Source organism: Echinops telfairi, unplaced genomic scaffold (genome assembly GCF_000313985.2).
Source record: "Echinops telfairi isolate 266 unplaced genomic scaffold, ASM31398v2 ScPeMD7_443;HRSCAF=831, whole genome shotgun sequence".
NCBI lineage: Eukaryota > Metazoa > Chordata > Mammalia > Afrosoricida > Tenrecidae > Echinops > Echinops telfairi.
This window is the reverse complement of record NW_022104341.1, coordinates 73,257,776-73,273,893: the sequence shown is the minus strand read 5'-3', so window position 1 is coordinate 73,273,893 and position 16,118 is coordinate 73,257,776. Positions and strand designations below refer to the sequence as shown.

The following is a 16,118-nucleotide window of genomic DNA, read 5'->3' as shown; positions in this document are numbered from 1 at the left end:
GAATCCCCACTGGGAGCAAACCCACAGGGCAGAGCCCTTTGGGGTGTCTGGGGCTTAAAGCTCCCAGAAGCAGACAGCTCCATCTTTCTCCCCCAGAACCACTGATGGCTTCAAACCACTGGCCCTGGTGGCTAGTGGTCACAGCAGGTGGCCTGGTCAAATAAGGGACTCTCTGTAATGCAGCATTTCCCACTGTTCAGAAACAACACGCCTGCGTGCATTTCTTCTCATTGAGACTGTCAACTCCTTGGGCTGTGTCTTGGGTTTTTTAAAAAGCAACGTTCATCTCATGAACCAGCCCGACTATTGTTTTAAAATAGGTGCGCTATAAGAAAAGAAAGGCCTCGTACACCCTCCCCACTGTTGAGTTTAGATTACTTGTTGTTCCTTTGTCCCTGGGTTTGCTAACACCCACGTCCCATCCCCTGCCTCTCCCTCTCCCTTGCCCACCCCCACCCCCAACCATTGGTCCGGTTGTTTTCTCCTCCAGATTGTTTATTCCACCTATCTTATCTAGATAGACAAGCACAGACAATAATAAGCACAAAAACAAGACAGAGCAAAACCAAACACCAAAAACCCAATGACAAAAGAAAAAAAGAAAAGCCTATAAATAGTTCCAGGTCTGTTTGTTGACCTCTAGGAGTGTTGCCCATTCAGGTCTGATGGGGTGCCATGCCCTGGCTCCACAGTCTACTTTTTGTATTTCCCGGGGGGTGGGGGGGGGTGGGCCGGGGGGTTGCTCCCCTTGCTGCTCTGTTGCATGCCCTTAGTGTTTCGCTCCTATTTGGTGGGGTCAGATAGGGCACAATTCCCGTTCTGTCTCCAGTGTTGTCCCCCATAGCACGAGGGGTCAGTGAGGGACATCGTGTCTCATGGTGGGGCCCTATGGTCCTCTCTGTGCATTGGCTGCTCTGAACAGGAATCACCATCCTGGGCGTTTGGTGGGCCAGGATGTGTTCCACTCTCTCTCTTTCCCTCTTCATTTGCTCCTGTGTGCTCTGACCAGGCACGCCCCTCTCCCTGGGCTGTAGCTTCAGTGCTGTCCTCTGAGGCAATGGCGAGGGGGCTGTAGGAGGCCTGGTGGGGCTTGATCAAGGGCAATGTAACTGAGAGAAATGACTGAACCCGAATGAAGGCTGAACGTGACAGTGGGGCAGGAAGAAAGTAAAGGGAAATAGAGGAAAGAACTAGTAGGCAAATGGGCATTTATAGAGGTCTAAATACAGGTATTTACATAATTAAATATCTTTATAGATAACAATAGGGTAATAGATCTCTGTACAGATATTTATATGTTAAGTATTAAGGTAACAGACAGACATTGGGCCTCTGTTCAAGTACTCCCTCAACACAAGAACACTTTGTTCTAATAACCTGGCATTCCCCAATGCTCACCTTTCCGACATCATTGCTGAAAACAAAAGGGTGCCTAAGCAAAGGTGGTGAAGAAAGCTGATGGTGCCCGGCTGGGGTCTTAAAGGCTTGAAGATAAACAAGCAGCCATCTAGCTGAGAAGCAACAAGCCCACATGGAAAAAGCACACCAACCTGTGTGATCATGAGGTGTCGATGGGGTCAGGTATCAGGCATCAAAGACCCAGAACAAAAAATCATACCAATGTGACTGAGGGGTGGTGTGGAGTGGAGACAATTGGACTTCCCCTTAGAGAAGGGTCACAAGGAAGAGACAAGCCAGTCAGGGTGCAGTATAGCACCGATGAAACACACAACTTTCCTCTAGTTCTTTAATACTTCCTCTTCCTCCACTATCATGACCCCAATTCTACCTTAAAAATCTGGCATGACCAGAGCATGTACACTGGTACAGATAAGAGCTGAAAACACAGGGAATCCAGGACAGATAACCCCTCAGGACCAATAATGAGAGTAGTGATCCCAGGAGGGTAAGGTAAAGGTGGGGGAGAAAGGGGAACTGCGATCACAATGATCTACATAGAACCTCCTCCCAGGGGGTCGGACAACAGAAAACTGGGTGAAGGGAGACATTGGTCGGTGTAAGACATGACAGAATGATAATAATCCATAAATTATCAAGGGTTCATGAATGAGGGGGTAGGGGGAGGGAGGGGAAAAATGAGGAGCCCATACCAAGGGCTCAAGTAGAAAGAAAATATTTTGAAACTGATGGTGGCAACAAATGTACAAATATGCTTGACACAATGGATGGATGGATGCATTGTGATAAGAGCTGTATGTGCCCCCAATAAAATGATTTAAAAACAAAAAAGAAAAGGGACCCTAGCGGCATAGTGGTTACAGGTTGGGCTGCTAACCTCAAGGTCAGCAGTTCAAAACCACCAGTCGTTCTGTCCTTGGGAGGAGGAGGCTTTCCACTCCTGTAAAGTTACAGCAGTGGTTCTCAACCTTCCTCATGCTGCGACCCTTTAATACAGTTCCGCGTGTTGTGGTGACCCCAAACCATAAAATTATTTTCTTTCTTTTTTTTTAAATCATTTTATTAGGGGCTTATACAACTCTTATCACAATCCATACACACATCAATTGTGTAAAGCGCATCTGTACATTCATTGCCCCCATAATATTATTTTCGTTGCTACTTCATGACTGTCATTTTGCTACTGTTATGAATTGTAATGTAAGTATCTGATATGCAGGATGTATTTCCATTGTTACAAAGTGAACATAATTAAAGCGGAGTGATTCAGCACAAAAACAATATGTAATTATATATTGTGAAATACGTATTTCTAATGACAAATAAATGAACTTTTTTCAAGAAGCATGGTGTAGTATGGGTAACAGTCATAATATAACAACAGTAAACTACATTGCTACAGTTTGTGGCAGTAGGTTTAAAAAGCATCTGAAATTTAAGTGTTTTCCGATGGTCTTAGGTGACCCGTGTAAAAGGGTCATTCGACCCCAAAGGGGTCACGACCCGCACGTTGAGAGCGCAAAAACCCACAGGGGCAGTTCCACCCAGTCCTACAGGGTCACTGTGGGTTAGAACTGACCCACTGGCTGTGAGGTTTTTGGTTGCTCGTTTTTATAGGAAAAGGAGGCAAGGAAAACAGCTTGATTTCAAGGCCGCTGAGGCAACAGTCTAGAAGTCAGATGGGCAAGGAAGAGGTGGATGACCGACTCTGAGGGAGTGAGGTCTGGCCCCTCACTCCGAGTGACTGACGTGCTCTGCTCCCTGGAAACTGCTATACCGTGTAAGCGTTAACTTTGATCCCTCTTGGTCTGAAATGTACAATCTCCACATTTTCGTAATGCCACTTTCTCTGGTGTTTGGGGAGTGGGTCATGTCAGTCATGGTTTTTTTTAATTGTGTAAAGTAGGCACCACACGGCGCTTGCCATTTTAGCCACAACTCGATGCAATCACCACCAACCCAGACAGAGAGCAGAGAACCCCATGCCTTTCTCCCCTCCGCCCCACACAACCTCCAGCCGCCGGTCTCCACACCTTGCCAGTTCCAGATAGCTTGCGCGGCAGCCGATGGGTGTCCTGCTGTGACTCAGCAAGTCGCCCTCCAGGCTCCTCCCTGTGGTTCATGAGGTGTAGGGTGCTAGCACCGTTCCTTTAATGACTGCTTCACATTCTGGAGTACAGGTTCCCTCAGCCACCCAGCCGCGGGTGGACACAGGTCGGGTCTCCAGCCATGAATTTTACAGACCCGGGTCATGCCCTCTGTCAGGCTCCATTTTTCAGTCTGAGAGGCACGATCTTTAGGTCAGCTGTTGTCCCCTCTGCTTGACACACTCCCCACCCTTCAGGCTTTGGCTTAAAGCTCACCTCCCTCAGAAGGCCTCTTGGAACCTTCCCTTTCTCATTGTCTACCATGCACACGGTTTCTAGCAGGTATTCATCACTGGACCTGTATTACTGAAGGGCTATGTGCTGGGACGCTGTTTAGGGCCCTGGATGCAGCAGCGAACAAAGGAAAACCCCTGCCCTGAAGGAGCTCACATTGGAGTCAGAGAGCACTACACAAGATAAAAGTGGGAAACATGTTGTATGTCAGTGCTAATGGGTAGAGTAAGATAACTCGGGAAAAGAGACAGAACGTGTGGTACGTTGCAATGGGTGGTGTTGCGGGTTTGGTATTGGTTGGCAGTTCAAACCCAGCAGCTTCCCTGTGAGAGAAAGATGAGGCTGTCTGCTTCCATAAAGCTTGGTCTTAGAAACCCTGTACAGAATCCGCTCAGAGACAGGGGATGGGTCTGTTAACTAGGAGCTCTGGTGCCCCTGGGCATGAGGAGTCGGTGCCAACTGGGAGGTGGCAGGTCAAGCTCACCAGCTGCTCCGAGGGAGATAAATGAGGTTTCCTGCTCTGTTAGTAAGATCGGCAGAAACCAAATCTTAATCCAAAGAGGCAGTTCCACTTTGTCCTCTAGGGTTAATAGTTGGAATCTTCTTTGGTTTTTTTTCAAGGAGCAACTTCATTCTAGCCGAGGAAGCAGACAGGGAAATCCCGAGGAAAAAGAAGGAAGGTTTCAGGCGTTGGAGAGGGTGCAGTCAGGCTCAGGGTGGAAACCATCACTCACACACTAGCTGCCTGTGGGGGTTCCGAGAGGCGAGGGTACTCTATGGGAGAAAGCCTCATCGTTCTCCTGAGGATCAGCTGGCGGTATCGAACTGCTTACCTTGTGGTTAGGAGCTTACCGTGTAATCACTACTCCACCAGGGCTCCTTCCTAGCCCCCCACTGTGTCTCCCAGAGTTGTGGTGTGTGCGCTTGCTTAGAAATGTCTAGCCCTAACTTGACAGCGAAGTACACTGTGGCTCAGTGTGTAAGTGCCTTGCCCAAGTTCCCACTGCTTGTAAGCGGCCAGGGACGGTCTACAATTCAGACTAAATTCGGCTATGAATTCCCGGGGCCCGGCAGCCGCCACTCACCCTGCACGCCAGCGCTCCTCCCCTTCGGGGTCCTGCAGGGTCCGCCCCCGCGGGGAGGCGGGGAGCACGTAGCGGGTTTCACGAATAAAGAAAGAGAACACCCCGAGGGGTGGAGCAATGCAAGAATAATAGTGATCTGATTGGTTGAGGCTGCTGCCATTCTTAAATGCTGGCTTGCGGCTCCGCCCCTTTCGGTTCCCAGCAGGCCCTGCGACGGGGAAGATGGCGGCGCCCAGGTGGAGGTCTGGAAGCTCCCGGGTCGTGATGGCTTTGGCATCGGGGTCCGCCAGGCGGGCGCTCCCCCGCCCCGGGAGGTTCGACCTTGGTGGCTGCGGGGCCCCGAGACGCTGGGCGTATGAGTGGGGTGTGCGCTCCACGCGGAAGCCTGAGCCTCGTCCCCTGGACCGAGTGTACGAGATCCCTGGCCTGGAGCCCATCACCTACGCGGGGAAGATGCACTTCGTGCCTGGGATGGCGAGGCCGGTCTTCCCGCCCTGGGACCGCGGCTGGAAGCACCCAAAGTTCAGCCGCACGCCCCCGGTTCACGAGCAGCCCCTGTACAAGGAGCAGACCTGCCACATTTTCCACCAGCGTTGCCGCCTGATCGAGGGTGAGGCCAGCGGCAGGGCGGGAAGCTACTGGTTCCCGGTCCTGCCCGCACCCCAACCTTGGTTTCTTGATCTGCGAAATGGGGCGTTCGTGATTCGCATCGAGTGAGAGGACTAAGTGGGGCTACAGAAATGAAATGATGGCACGCTGTAAAGACCTGTGGTGCACGTGTCAGGAAACAGCCAGTTTGTGCCAAGCGAAGGGACCTGGTTGCTAGCTTGCACTCTTACTCAACTGTGTGGTTCTGGGCCGAACCTTCCCGAGCCTCTATGTCTTGTTTAGTGAGTGGTTTTGACAGATGGCTCAAATTGCCCCATGCAGCTCTGACACTTGCAGAGGGGACACTTTGCTGTTGTTGTCTTTGTTAAGTGCCTTCGAATCATTTCCACCCCTTCCTGACCCTCTGTGCAACAGAACAAAGCATTGCTTGTTTATGTTTGAGGCCATTGTTGCGGCCACCGTGTCAATCCATCTCGATGAGGGTCTTCTTTTTGAGGCCCCTCCACCTTACCAAGCATGGTGCCCCTCTCCAAGGACTGGGCTCTCCTGACATGCCCAAAGTCTGTGAGACGAAGTCTTGCCACACTTGCTTCGGAGGAGCCTTCTGGGTGCCGATGGGAGGGAGGTATCATGCCAAGATGCAGCAGATGACTCTGCGGGCCCCTCCCCTCAGGATCGGTTTGCCCGCAGGCTCACTGTGGGTTAGTGATGATGCTTGGGCCCGAGCGCCGGCTTCCTGGGTCAGTGTTCTTAGTGACCAGTCCCAGCTGAAGCATCATGCAGTTGGGAGTGACCAGTTCCTGGAGAAGGACATCACGCTCCGTAAAATAACGGGCAGCAGCAAAGAGGAAGACCTTCAACAAAATGGATTGACTCGGTGGTTTCATCAATGGACAATTGTGAGGATGGCGTAGGACTAGGCAGTGTTCTGTTCTGTGGTCCATATGAGTCAGAACCAACTCTACGGCACTTGACCACAGTGACACAGTGGTTAAGTGCTCAAAGGGTCAGCAGTTTGAACCCACTAGTCACTCTGTGGGAGAAAGACGAGGTAGTCTGCTTCCATAATGATTTACAAGCCTTGGGAGTCCTATGGGACGGAGTCCTGCTCCGTCTTCTGCGGTCACTGTGAGTTGGAATAAACTGGTTTATTCTGTTTTTTTTTTTTTTAAATCAAGAAAGAGACACTAGACAGGAATTTGAGACTAAGCCAGAGAATAAGTCCTAGGTTTGGAAAAAAGTCAACTAGCCATGCTCTTAAGCTGCTCAAAGACGTTCCAGAACGCAGCTTGCCCAGTCTTTACACACGCCGATGCCCTCACAGGCTGCCGTGAACCACCTCACGAGACTTGGCACCTTTGAGTGGCCCTGGTAAGAGATTAGCACGTGGGTTGGTACATTAGCAGGATTTTGGAAGTTAAAACTGCACATTTGACTAGGCTGAAAATGTATCCCACACATTCACCTCTCGCAGAGTTTCTGTAAAGACTAATAAAATTCTGCCAGATACAGGGCTAGGGAAGCGGGCTGGCCAGGGTCAGGTTCTTATCCCAGCCTGTCCTTTGCAGGACTGCAATGACTCGAAGGCAATTCCTTAGCATCTCTGAGCGTCTCCTCCGTTCCTTAAGATTCCCGCTAACTCGGAGGTAAAGCTGGCAGAGTAAGTGGGTTGTGACACCCAATAAATAGGTCACATCGTTCATGGACTAGTGAACTAGGGAATCTCGATATTTTAATCCATTTTCATGTTGAAGGAAAAGTGGACATGTCAGGGCTGAAACTCAGGTTATCAGTTACATTTGTAAATGTCATCTGTCCGTTGGGCTGCCTGTCTTCCGAGCCTTAAATTTGAGTCCTCGCGTTATCCTCCCTTGCCTTTCATTCCTTACCACAGAGATATTGCCTGGAGGGACTCCTGCAAAGTGCCTGCAACCTAACAAGCCAGCAGTTGATTCTGACCCATGGCAGCCCCCCTTGTTACAAAGCGTGCTCTTTAGGGTCTCAAGGTTATAACCCTTCAAAAATAGACCGCCAGGCCTTTCTTCCGAGGCACTCTGGTTGAGTTCAGCCTGCCAGTCTTGCAGTTAGCAGTTGAGTGCATAATCATTTGAGCCACCCAGGGACCCTAGCCATGCATCTTGAGGACAAATTGGGCTTTACGTTTAAGCCGCAGCCAACAGAATAAGCGATGAAGTGAAGGCTCACTACCTGAAATAACTTAACCAGCTTGAACTAGCAATTCAGTCCTGAAGTTGGGTTGAAATCTGACTCTTCTCGCTTCCCACCCCTTCTTCATTTTCGGTTCTTGACTCCTCCTGTTTCCTGGGACAAAGCCAGTCTCCCTGAAGGCAGCTTTTCCCCACAATGATGCTATCTTGCAGACTTACGCACCACCTGTTCCTTAGTCCTTTTCTCTCTGTGTGTGTGATTACTCCAAAGGTGTAAAGCAGGCCCTCTGGCTTACCAAGACCCAGTTAATAGATGGCCTCCCGGAGAAATTACGCAGCATTGCTGACGATCCAGGAAACCACATAGAGAACCAAGATGCGCGCGTGCTGAACGCGGTGTTTCACGCTCGCCTCTGGCACTCCACAGAAGACACCCCCAAGAGAGAGACCTACTGGTAAGTTTCCCAAGCGACTTAGATTTCCTTCCAATAGACCTTGGAGTCAGTCTGTTGTTCTTTAAGTCATCCCAATATTTCTTCTTTTCTCCAAGCCCAGTCATTGTGGACAGTCTGATTCAGCTGTGTAAATCCCAGATCCCCAAGCATCCTGCGCTGATCCAGCGGATCTGTGCCCAAAACTACTCGTTTTGTACCACCTGGACCCGAGGTTGGTCATCTTGTATTCCAGAAAGCCTTGGTTTCTTCTCTCCTTCTGGGCCTAAGCCCCTACCTGTCACATTTCAAGCCACTCTGCCTCAGGTCTGTCCTCCCTCCTGGGTCTGAAGCAATTGTGTCGTCTCAGTCTGACTTTCACTAGCTTTAGCCGTACGTGGCCTGGCCTTTTTTCCTGTTCCTTTAGTAGGAGCCCTGGCGGCACGGTGAGTGAGCACTTTGGAGATGCCCAAATGCCGAGGACCGAGACACAGTCACAAAGCAGACACAACCTCTGCCCTCCCCACGCTCATGTTCCATGGAGGCAGCCTCTCACCCCTATTCGTTCTTATCTTCTACATCGCTGCTAACGGGGCTTCACCAAATGCAGTGCTTTGTCTGTGTGGCTTCCTGCCTCAGACACGTCACTGCCGCAGACGTAGCCCTGTCAGAGGGGTACCCAGCCACCCGGCCCTCTGCCTCTTGGCCTCCACCTGCTCTTCTAGCCTTGGTTCCTAGCCTCCTGGCCTCCTCCCCCACCCCTGCGTGTACCCTGAAGCTGCTCGGAGGTTTGGGCAGCACACTTGGGCCTCCCTGTTTTCTGTGCATGACAACATTGTGTGCACCCCAAGAGCCAGCTCAAGCGCATTTCCTTTTGTGAGTCCAGACGGGTTAGTTCCTCCTCTGCCCCGCCGTCCCGCAGCTGTTACCCTGGGTTGTAATGGTCTCATCTCGGCCTCACCCCCCTGAGAGTCTCCTCCCTGTTCCCGACAGCTCCCGACTGAAGGGAGAGGTGGGTGGGCTCCTGGAGCAGGGGTCTGGGCTCTGCGACCATGAGGGAATTTTCAGGACATCTGTTGGGTCAGGTTCCTGCCGCTTGCGCCTCCGAGCATGCCTTGCTGGCCAGGAGTGCTTTCTGCAGAGGTAATGGCACTGCTGAGGAGCCGGCTGAGCCTCGTTAATTGAGGAGTCCTTGTTGGCTCGTCATCAAGTACTACCTCTAATTAAACCGGCCCATTTGGAGCTGTCGCTGGCAGAGGGAATTGAATCAAACCACACTGAGCCGTCTGCGGGAGAAGCGCAAACCCGAGGTCAGGAGAGGTCTGGGCCCATTTGCTTTCCTGGCAGGTGCTGTGTGAGGAACCCGGACACACAGTAGAGAAGGACTGTTGAGATGTGAGTCTGATGTGTTTGTACAAGCAGATCCGTCCCAATTCACTCACACATAGACGCCACACCGCCAGGCAGGGATGTCAGGTGGGCCCAGCCCATTTTAATTCATGTGAAAACATCACCCACGACCCCTCACCCCCCACCCTCCACCCCACTTTGGACCCTGTGTTAGGCCGGGTTGACTAGAGAAACAAATCCAGTGACACTCATAGATGGGTAAGAGAGAGCTTTCTATCAAGAAGGAATTGTGTATCAGGAAAACATCCCAGCCCTGCCCAACTCACGTCCACGAGTCCAGTACTGGTCCATAAGTCTCTGCGATCCATGCAATGGTGCAGAGTGCAGCAAGGTGCAGAGTCCTGTGGATCCAATGGCGGTGGTCTTGAGGAAGGTGAAGGCAGAGTGGAGGTGGGAGTAGGAAGAGGTTCCCTGGGCTCTCTAGGATAAGGCCACCCCCATAAGGAGTTCCCATAAGGACACCACCCCTACACTTAGATATCTTCAAGTTGCCATGAAGTTACCTGTCTCTCAGACCCTTTCTAAGAACGCGGGCCTGCTCAGGAAGGTTCTCTCAGAGCTGCCGCGGGGGTGTTGTCGGGAGAGGTGGCCTCCTGTAGGGAGGCTCTGCTAAGGGCACCCCCTGGCCTTCATTGTCGCACATTCCCCCATCCTCTTCCTGCTGGTCACATCTCCTCCACACGGCGCATGTGCTGCCTGACCTCAGGGAGGCTCTGCCAGCCTGCCGTCTCCCCCCACTCCGCCCTGCTCCCACGCTCTCATGGACTGGGCTCTGCAGGGGGCCTTTACCCGTCTGCTGGCCACCTTTCACACGGGGCCATTCTGCCCTGGCAGGGTCTGGAGGCCTGTTTGAGGGTGGCAACATGATGGGGGAAGGGGTGCAGGGAGCGAGGAAGAGGCATCTAGTAGGGGTACTGCTTTGTGAGAGCCCCCACCCCCCACCCCCAGAAAAACCAGGACCACAATCTGCCCGGTGCTGAGCTCCAGGAAGCCAGCCCCACTTCCGCAGCCCCCACTGCGCCGTCCTCACCTAGTTCTCGGCGGTGCTAGGCTCTGCGTTTGGAGGTGGTACATCCCCACTGCCTGGCGAGCTCCCCGAGGGCAGAGCACGGTGGGCTCCTGGCTGAGTCCTTACCTTAGAGCAGATGGGGGGGGTGGGGTGGAGGGGGTGTCACTGACCCCGTTAGAAAGGGAGCCTGCGGAAGAAGAGCACGTGTTTTCACCTCCCCTTTCAGGAGCCCCAAGGTGGGCATCCTCACAGGAGGTGGGGGTTCCTGTAAGTGTCTCGGGCGTGCGAGCGGAGCCTGGGTGGGCGCCGGCCGGCCGGGTGCGGCTGATGCTCTTTCTCGCCTCCCTCGCAGAGTCTGTGCTCCTGCAGGTCCGCGGGTCGAGCGGGACCCGGTTGAGTGCCAGGGCTCCTCTGCCCCCCATTGCCACCAGAGAGGAGGTGGAGGCCACGAAGGCCCACGTCCTGGAGACCTTCTACCCAATCTCCCCCACCATCGACCTCCAGGAGTGCCACCTGTACGACGTGAAGGATGACACAGGTGAGGGCGGGCCGAGCGGACCTGCGCTTTCCAAAGGGAAAAGTCCTACTGCGCATGTCTTCTCTGCTGGGAGGTGGGGAGAACGGCCACCTGCTGGGGTCACGGTTAGAGAAACCGGGCTGGGCTGGCATTCATCACAGAGGGTGCAAACGGCTGAGTGCTCCGCACTAGCCAAAGGGCTGGCAGTTCGAAACTGCCAAGAGGTCCCTGGGAAGACAGGTCTTATAATGACCACGGAGTTCCAGTTACTGATAAGAACGCCGTTATCTGTAACCCCTGAGTGAGAGCGAAGGGGGTGGAGGTAGAGCTAATTTCCAGAATGGACACTCAGGGCTTGACAATTTCTCGAAAGAGCCAGGATATCTAAGTAGGGTAGTTGCAGGTCACATACAGTTTTTTGTGCCAGGTTGTCCATCGACGACTGCGTCTATGAGCGGACATGCAGTGTGCCAGTGGGAGTGTGTCAGCGAGCGGGATTCCACAGCTCCTAAGCTATAGGAAAGAAGCCCTATGAGGCCACTGAGTCTCCACTGACTCGATGGCAGGAGTTTGAGTTTTGTTTGAGTCAACAGAGACAAGGTCTGCCTTTACCGGGTCCTTCTGCAGTGCCAGACCCTGAGCCAGGGGTGTGGTGACGTTCAGGTGACTTGATGTCAGGTGAGGGATCTCTCCCACCCTCCCCATCATCTCGTATCTTGCAGGGTTTCAGGAAGGCTATCCCTACCCCTTCCCTCACACCCTGTACCTCCTGGAGACTGCCCAAATACGACCAAACCGCTTCGCGCCAGACCAGCTACGGGCCAAGATGCTGCTGTTTGCTTTCGGCCACGCCCTGGCCCAGGCCCGGCACCTCTACGGGGTACGTGTGGAGGAGAGAGGCCGGCTGCTCTCCGTGGGGGTGGGTCTTTGCCTCACCCGGCTCAGAGAGAAAGAAGAAAGGGGCTGTGGGGGCACCTTACTTGGCTTTGTGGCTGCTCTGAGGAGTGCCAGGGCAAGGCAGGAACTGGCATCAGACGAGAGCCTGTGAGATGCCTGTGCTCAGGTCAGGAGTCCACAGCCTCGGCTGCCCCATTGCAGGAGGCCCAGCAGTAGGCAGTGGGGGCGGACTGCAGCCTGCTAGCCCTGGCTCCCCAGACACTGCTTCTGGGCTCCAGTGTCGCCCAGCTCGAGGCTGCCTGGTGAGCCAGGGGGCTTCGGAGGCCTCAGGGCCCTGGGTGGTGAGGGGCGCAGGCCAAGTAGCTCTCGCAGGATTCAGGGGAAGCCTGCCCAGGAGCAGAGGCCTCTGGGAGGGGTGGTGGGGTGGCAACTCCCCCACCAGAGCCCTGGTTTTGAAGTCGAGGATCCTGAGTACCTGGAAGGTTCCCAGGTTGGGGTTCGGGCCCAAGGACCTACTGGGAGTAAAACGGTTTCAGAGTTCTCTCCCGTCCTCATTTGGGAAGCAGGGCCAGGGGAGGGCCAGGGAGTAGGCTGCCTTGTCTGTGCGCCCCTGTCTGATCCAGCACTGGGTAAGGGGCCTCGGGCTGGTTGTGCACCACGGCGGCAGCAGCTGGGCACTTGCTAGAAATGCAAGTTCTCAGGCCCAGCAATCAGTGTGTTAACAAGCCTCCCAGGCAATGCTGGTACGAGCGCGTTTGAAACCACCGGACAGAAATTTTGCTGCTTAATCCTCGTCGCAACCCTGGGTAGTGGTTACTGCTCCCGGCGTTTTACAGATGAAGAAACTGAGGCGCAGCAAGGCTTGGCACCTTGGTCAAGGTCACACAGCTAAGAGTTCATCAGCTTTCCATATTTATGTGACTGATTTTATCATCCTAGAAAGGTTATCTCTTACTGTCTGCTTCCCGAAGGCTCAGAAAGGCAAGGTGACTCCCATCCCTCCACCCCCTGGCCCGGTAGCTAACCAGTGGGAAGCTAGGATGGGCATCCGTGTCTCCCGCTTTGATGCATGCTATCTCTGACTGTGGGACAGTGAGAGGGGCCCGGGAGAGGTGTGGGCACGGCCCAGGCCTGCAGGCTCACTGTCGCCATGGCCAGCAGAGCTTAGGCCGTGATGCCACAACTAATTACAGCCGGCTGGGTAGAAGAGCCCGGCGCCCTCCAGGTACACATGATTCCTGGGGCTGTGGAGTTGAGCAATTATGGGAAGGGCCTTGGTATAAAAGGTAAAATTGCTGAGAAATTTATGTACTACCCGCAGTTTTATTGATCTGTAGAGGGAGATAAGAGTCAACACAGAACCTTCGGCTAACGCTGATAGGGGCTTTGCTTTTCATTTCTCTCTTGGGTGCCCGAGACCCGGCTGTTGGAAGGCCCTCTGCCCAAGCGAGCCCGCATTGGCTGTGCCCATCCCATTGCCAGCTCTGGAGAGGGGTGGAGGCTGCATTGTGGAGTCGATGCTCTGCTGCCCTGCCTCCCCCCAGCATGGTGCAGGCCACCAGGTCCTTGTCCAGTGAGCAGTGCTGCTGCACAGGCTGGTGGCTCGGTATTCCTGAGCGTCCACACTCGGCGTGAAAAGAGGTACCCTGTCACTCACGGGGCGAGGGCCTGCAAAGGAGCACGTGGCCTCTCGTTCTGGTTCCTCACCAGTGGTCTGAAGCAACATCCCACCTCCCTGAGCCTGGACATGCCGGGAACTTTAGGCCATCAGAGGCAGGCGACTTCCTGCAGAACTGGCCGGGTGCCAGGCAGGGAGGAGGCCCCCCTGAGTGGGTGCCAGCATTATCGCCACTCCTAAGTGGCAGGGGTTAAAAGAGACAATTAGCGAGCGGGGTGCCTGGAGAGACCCTGATGCTGAGGATGGCTGGAGGGGCCTGCTCTGAGTTGCATGAGAACCCCGCCCTTCAGGCCGGCCCCCCTCCCCGAGCAGGCCCCATGGAAGAGTGCACGCACAGGTTAGCACTAGCCAGCTCTGGCTGGTCTGAAGGCACACATCTTTGTGACCTCAGACAAGCCACCACCTTGCTGAGTCTCCGTGTTCTCCGTTGTCAGCCGGTCAGAACTAGTCCCACTGCTGCCCCTGTGGTGCATGGGTGGCCCGTCCTTCACCTCCTAGTCCCCTTCCTGAGCTCTGCATACCCCCTGCAGGAGCCTGTTGCTCCACTCCCCCTGGACCAGTCCTCAGGTCCTCCTTTGGTTGTCATCCCCTCACGATGCAGCAGGGAGCTGATGGGTGGGGCTACTTGTTGAAAGGCCCAAGCTGGAGGCTGCTCACTGTGGCTCCTTACTGCCTGCCCGGTTTCTCAGCCGGACCCACAGATCTTGGCACAGCCAGTGACCGTGCAGAGTGTGGGCACAGACGGGCGCGTTTTCCAGTTCCTGGTCTTTCAGCTGAACACCACCGACTTGGCCTCCAGTGGTGGCATCAAGAACCTGGTCTGGGTGGACTCGGACCAGCTCCTGTACCAGCACTTCTGGTGTCAGCCGGTGGTCAAGAAGAAGGTGGTTGTGGTGAGTGCTGCCCCTGGCCCCCTCTGGCCTGGTGGGCAGCGGGCCTGTGCTCCGGAGCGGGCTCTCCTCCAGAGGCCAGTGCCTGCTGCTCAGCAGGAAGCAGTCCCCAGACCTTGGAGTTGGCCTGGGGGTCTTCGTGGACCCCGCTCCTTCTGCACAGGAGGCAGCTTCTCCTGGCCCCGCCGGCTTACCACAGGTGCCTCTTGCTCTGGGGCACTCTACCCATCACCCCTGCCCCAGGCTTTGTTGGTGCCTCCGGTGAGATCTGGTCGCTGCCTGGCAATGACATAGGCATGCCCTCCTCACTCATACAGAAGGCCCTGTGCTTGGCAGGCTGAGGGTTCGGAGCACAAGCATGGGGTGAGAGATCAAAGTAGGGGGCAGTGGCAGGCTCTGTGATGAGCTCCGTGCCCTGTGTCCAGCCAGGGCCTGGCTGATTGCCCAGTGGGCCTGTGGTGGCATTGTGGATGGTACCAGCATGTCCCTGGTAAAACGAGTCCCCAGGACTTGCCAGTGATGCCTCCCTGGTCAGGGTCCTCTCCTCCTGACCTCCTCTGGGCCTCTGGAGAACCGGGGAACCTCATCATGACTCTGCTCCCCAGGGTCTCTGAGATGCTCACAGGCCCGGGCCCTGCATGGTCAGGTCACGCGGCTCTGCGTACCCACCAGCTTCACCTCCTGCCACTCCCCCACCCCAGGCACGGGTCTGCACTGCACATGCCTATCCCCAGGGTCTCCTCCGATCCTCTCTCCTTTAACAGCATCTCCTTCTCCTGGGGGAGTTAGGAGCCAGCTTCCACTACTGCCCGGTCTTGGGCCCTGGCCACCAGCCTGCACAGAGATGACACCGGATGAATGTTGTGGCATGAATGGGAGTTCATGTCCCAGGCAGTCAGACAGAGGGTGGCAGGCCATTTGTTCTTGGGGTTGGCGTGCGGGGAGGGACCCTGGAAGTGCCCTGCCGGCAGGTGACCCGGCTGCTCCTCCGTCACCTGCTCCTGCTCGGCGCTTCTCCGGGGGCCTGAGAGAGTGACCTGGTGCCAGGCATCGGGGATGATGTGACTTGACCGTTGTCACTGCTACTGTGAAACCTGGTGGCAGGATGCTAAGGTGCTGTGTTCTTTCCAGGAACCCGTCGGGCCAACTAGCTTCCACCCGGAGACGTTCAGGAAGTTTCTAGCCCTGTATCTGCACGGGGCAGTGTGAGCAGAGGCCCGACCCACCTGACGCTGAGCGTCCCCCGCTCCCACTGACGCTCTGCATTCTGGGCCGGTGGGGTGGGAGGGGCGGCCCTCGCAGAAAATAAAGAGCTTCCTGTGCCCTGGAACCTGTGGCTGGTGTGAGTGAAGGGTCGTCTGGAGAGGGGGGGTGGTCCGTGCCTGCCTCACTGACCCCATCAAAGCGCTGGGCCAGGTGCTCGGCTCATCTCTTCATTGCCCACCCTCAATCTCCCCTCCCCACCCCCCACTTCAGCTCTGAACCAGGGGTGCCCCAGGGACAGGACAGTTAGTTGTGTGCTCAGCTGCTCTAGGGGACCCATGCTCTGCTCCCATGAAGAGGGAGAATCCGCAGGACGGGGTAGTACTGCCCTGTGGGGGTTTAAGGCTATGAGTCTATATGA

General features: G+C 54.8%; 1 protein-coding gene across 1 annotated transcript; it reads left to right on the top strand.

Annotated features, from left to right (window-relative positions):
- Window positions 1–5,116: 5,116 nt before the first annotated feature.
- Window positions 5,117–15,824, top strand: MRPL37 (mitochondrial ribosomal protein L37). Its single transcript, XM_004699398.2, has 7 exons — window positions 5,117–5,495; window positions 7,934–8,117; window positions 8,213–8,328; window positions 10,865–11,050; window positions 11,752–11,909; window positions 14,294–14,497; window positions 15,626–15,824. The coding sequence occupies exons 1-7, from the start codon at window positions 5,150–5,152 to the stop codon at window positions 15,701–15,703; spliced, it is 1,272 nt and encodes a 423-aa protein (XP_004699455.1). The 5' UTR covers window positions 5,117–5,149; the 3' UTR covers window positions 15,704–15,824.
- Window positions 15,825–16,118: the final 294 nt, after the last annotated feature.

Excerpts from the sequence above, each read along its gene's own strand:
- MRPL37 (XM_004699398.2), top strand. The coding sequence starts at position 5,150 with ATGGCTTTGGCATCGGGGTCCGCCAGGCGGGCGCTCCCCCGCCCCGGG. Across the intron at positions 8,118-8,212 it reads CCCAAGAGAGAGACCTACTG|CCCAGTCATTGTGGACAGTC; the intron begins GTAAGTTTCCCA and ends CTTTTCTCCAAG. Across the intron at positions 14,498-15,625 it reads TCAAGAAGAAGGTGGTTGTG|GAACCCGTCGGGCCAACTAG; the intron begins GTGAGTGCTGCC and ends TGTTCTTTCCAG.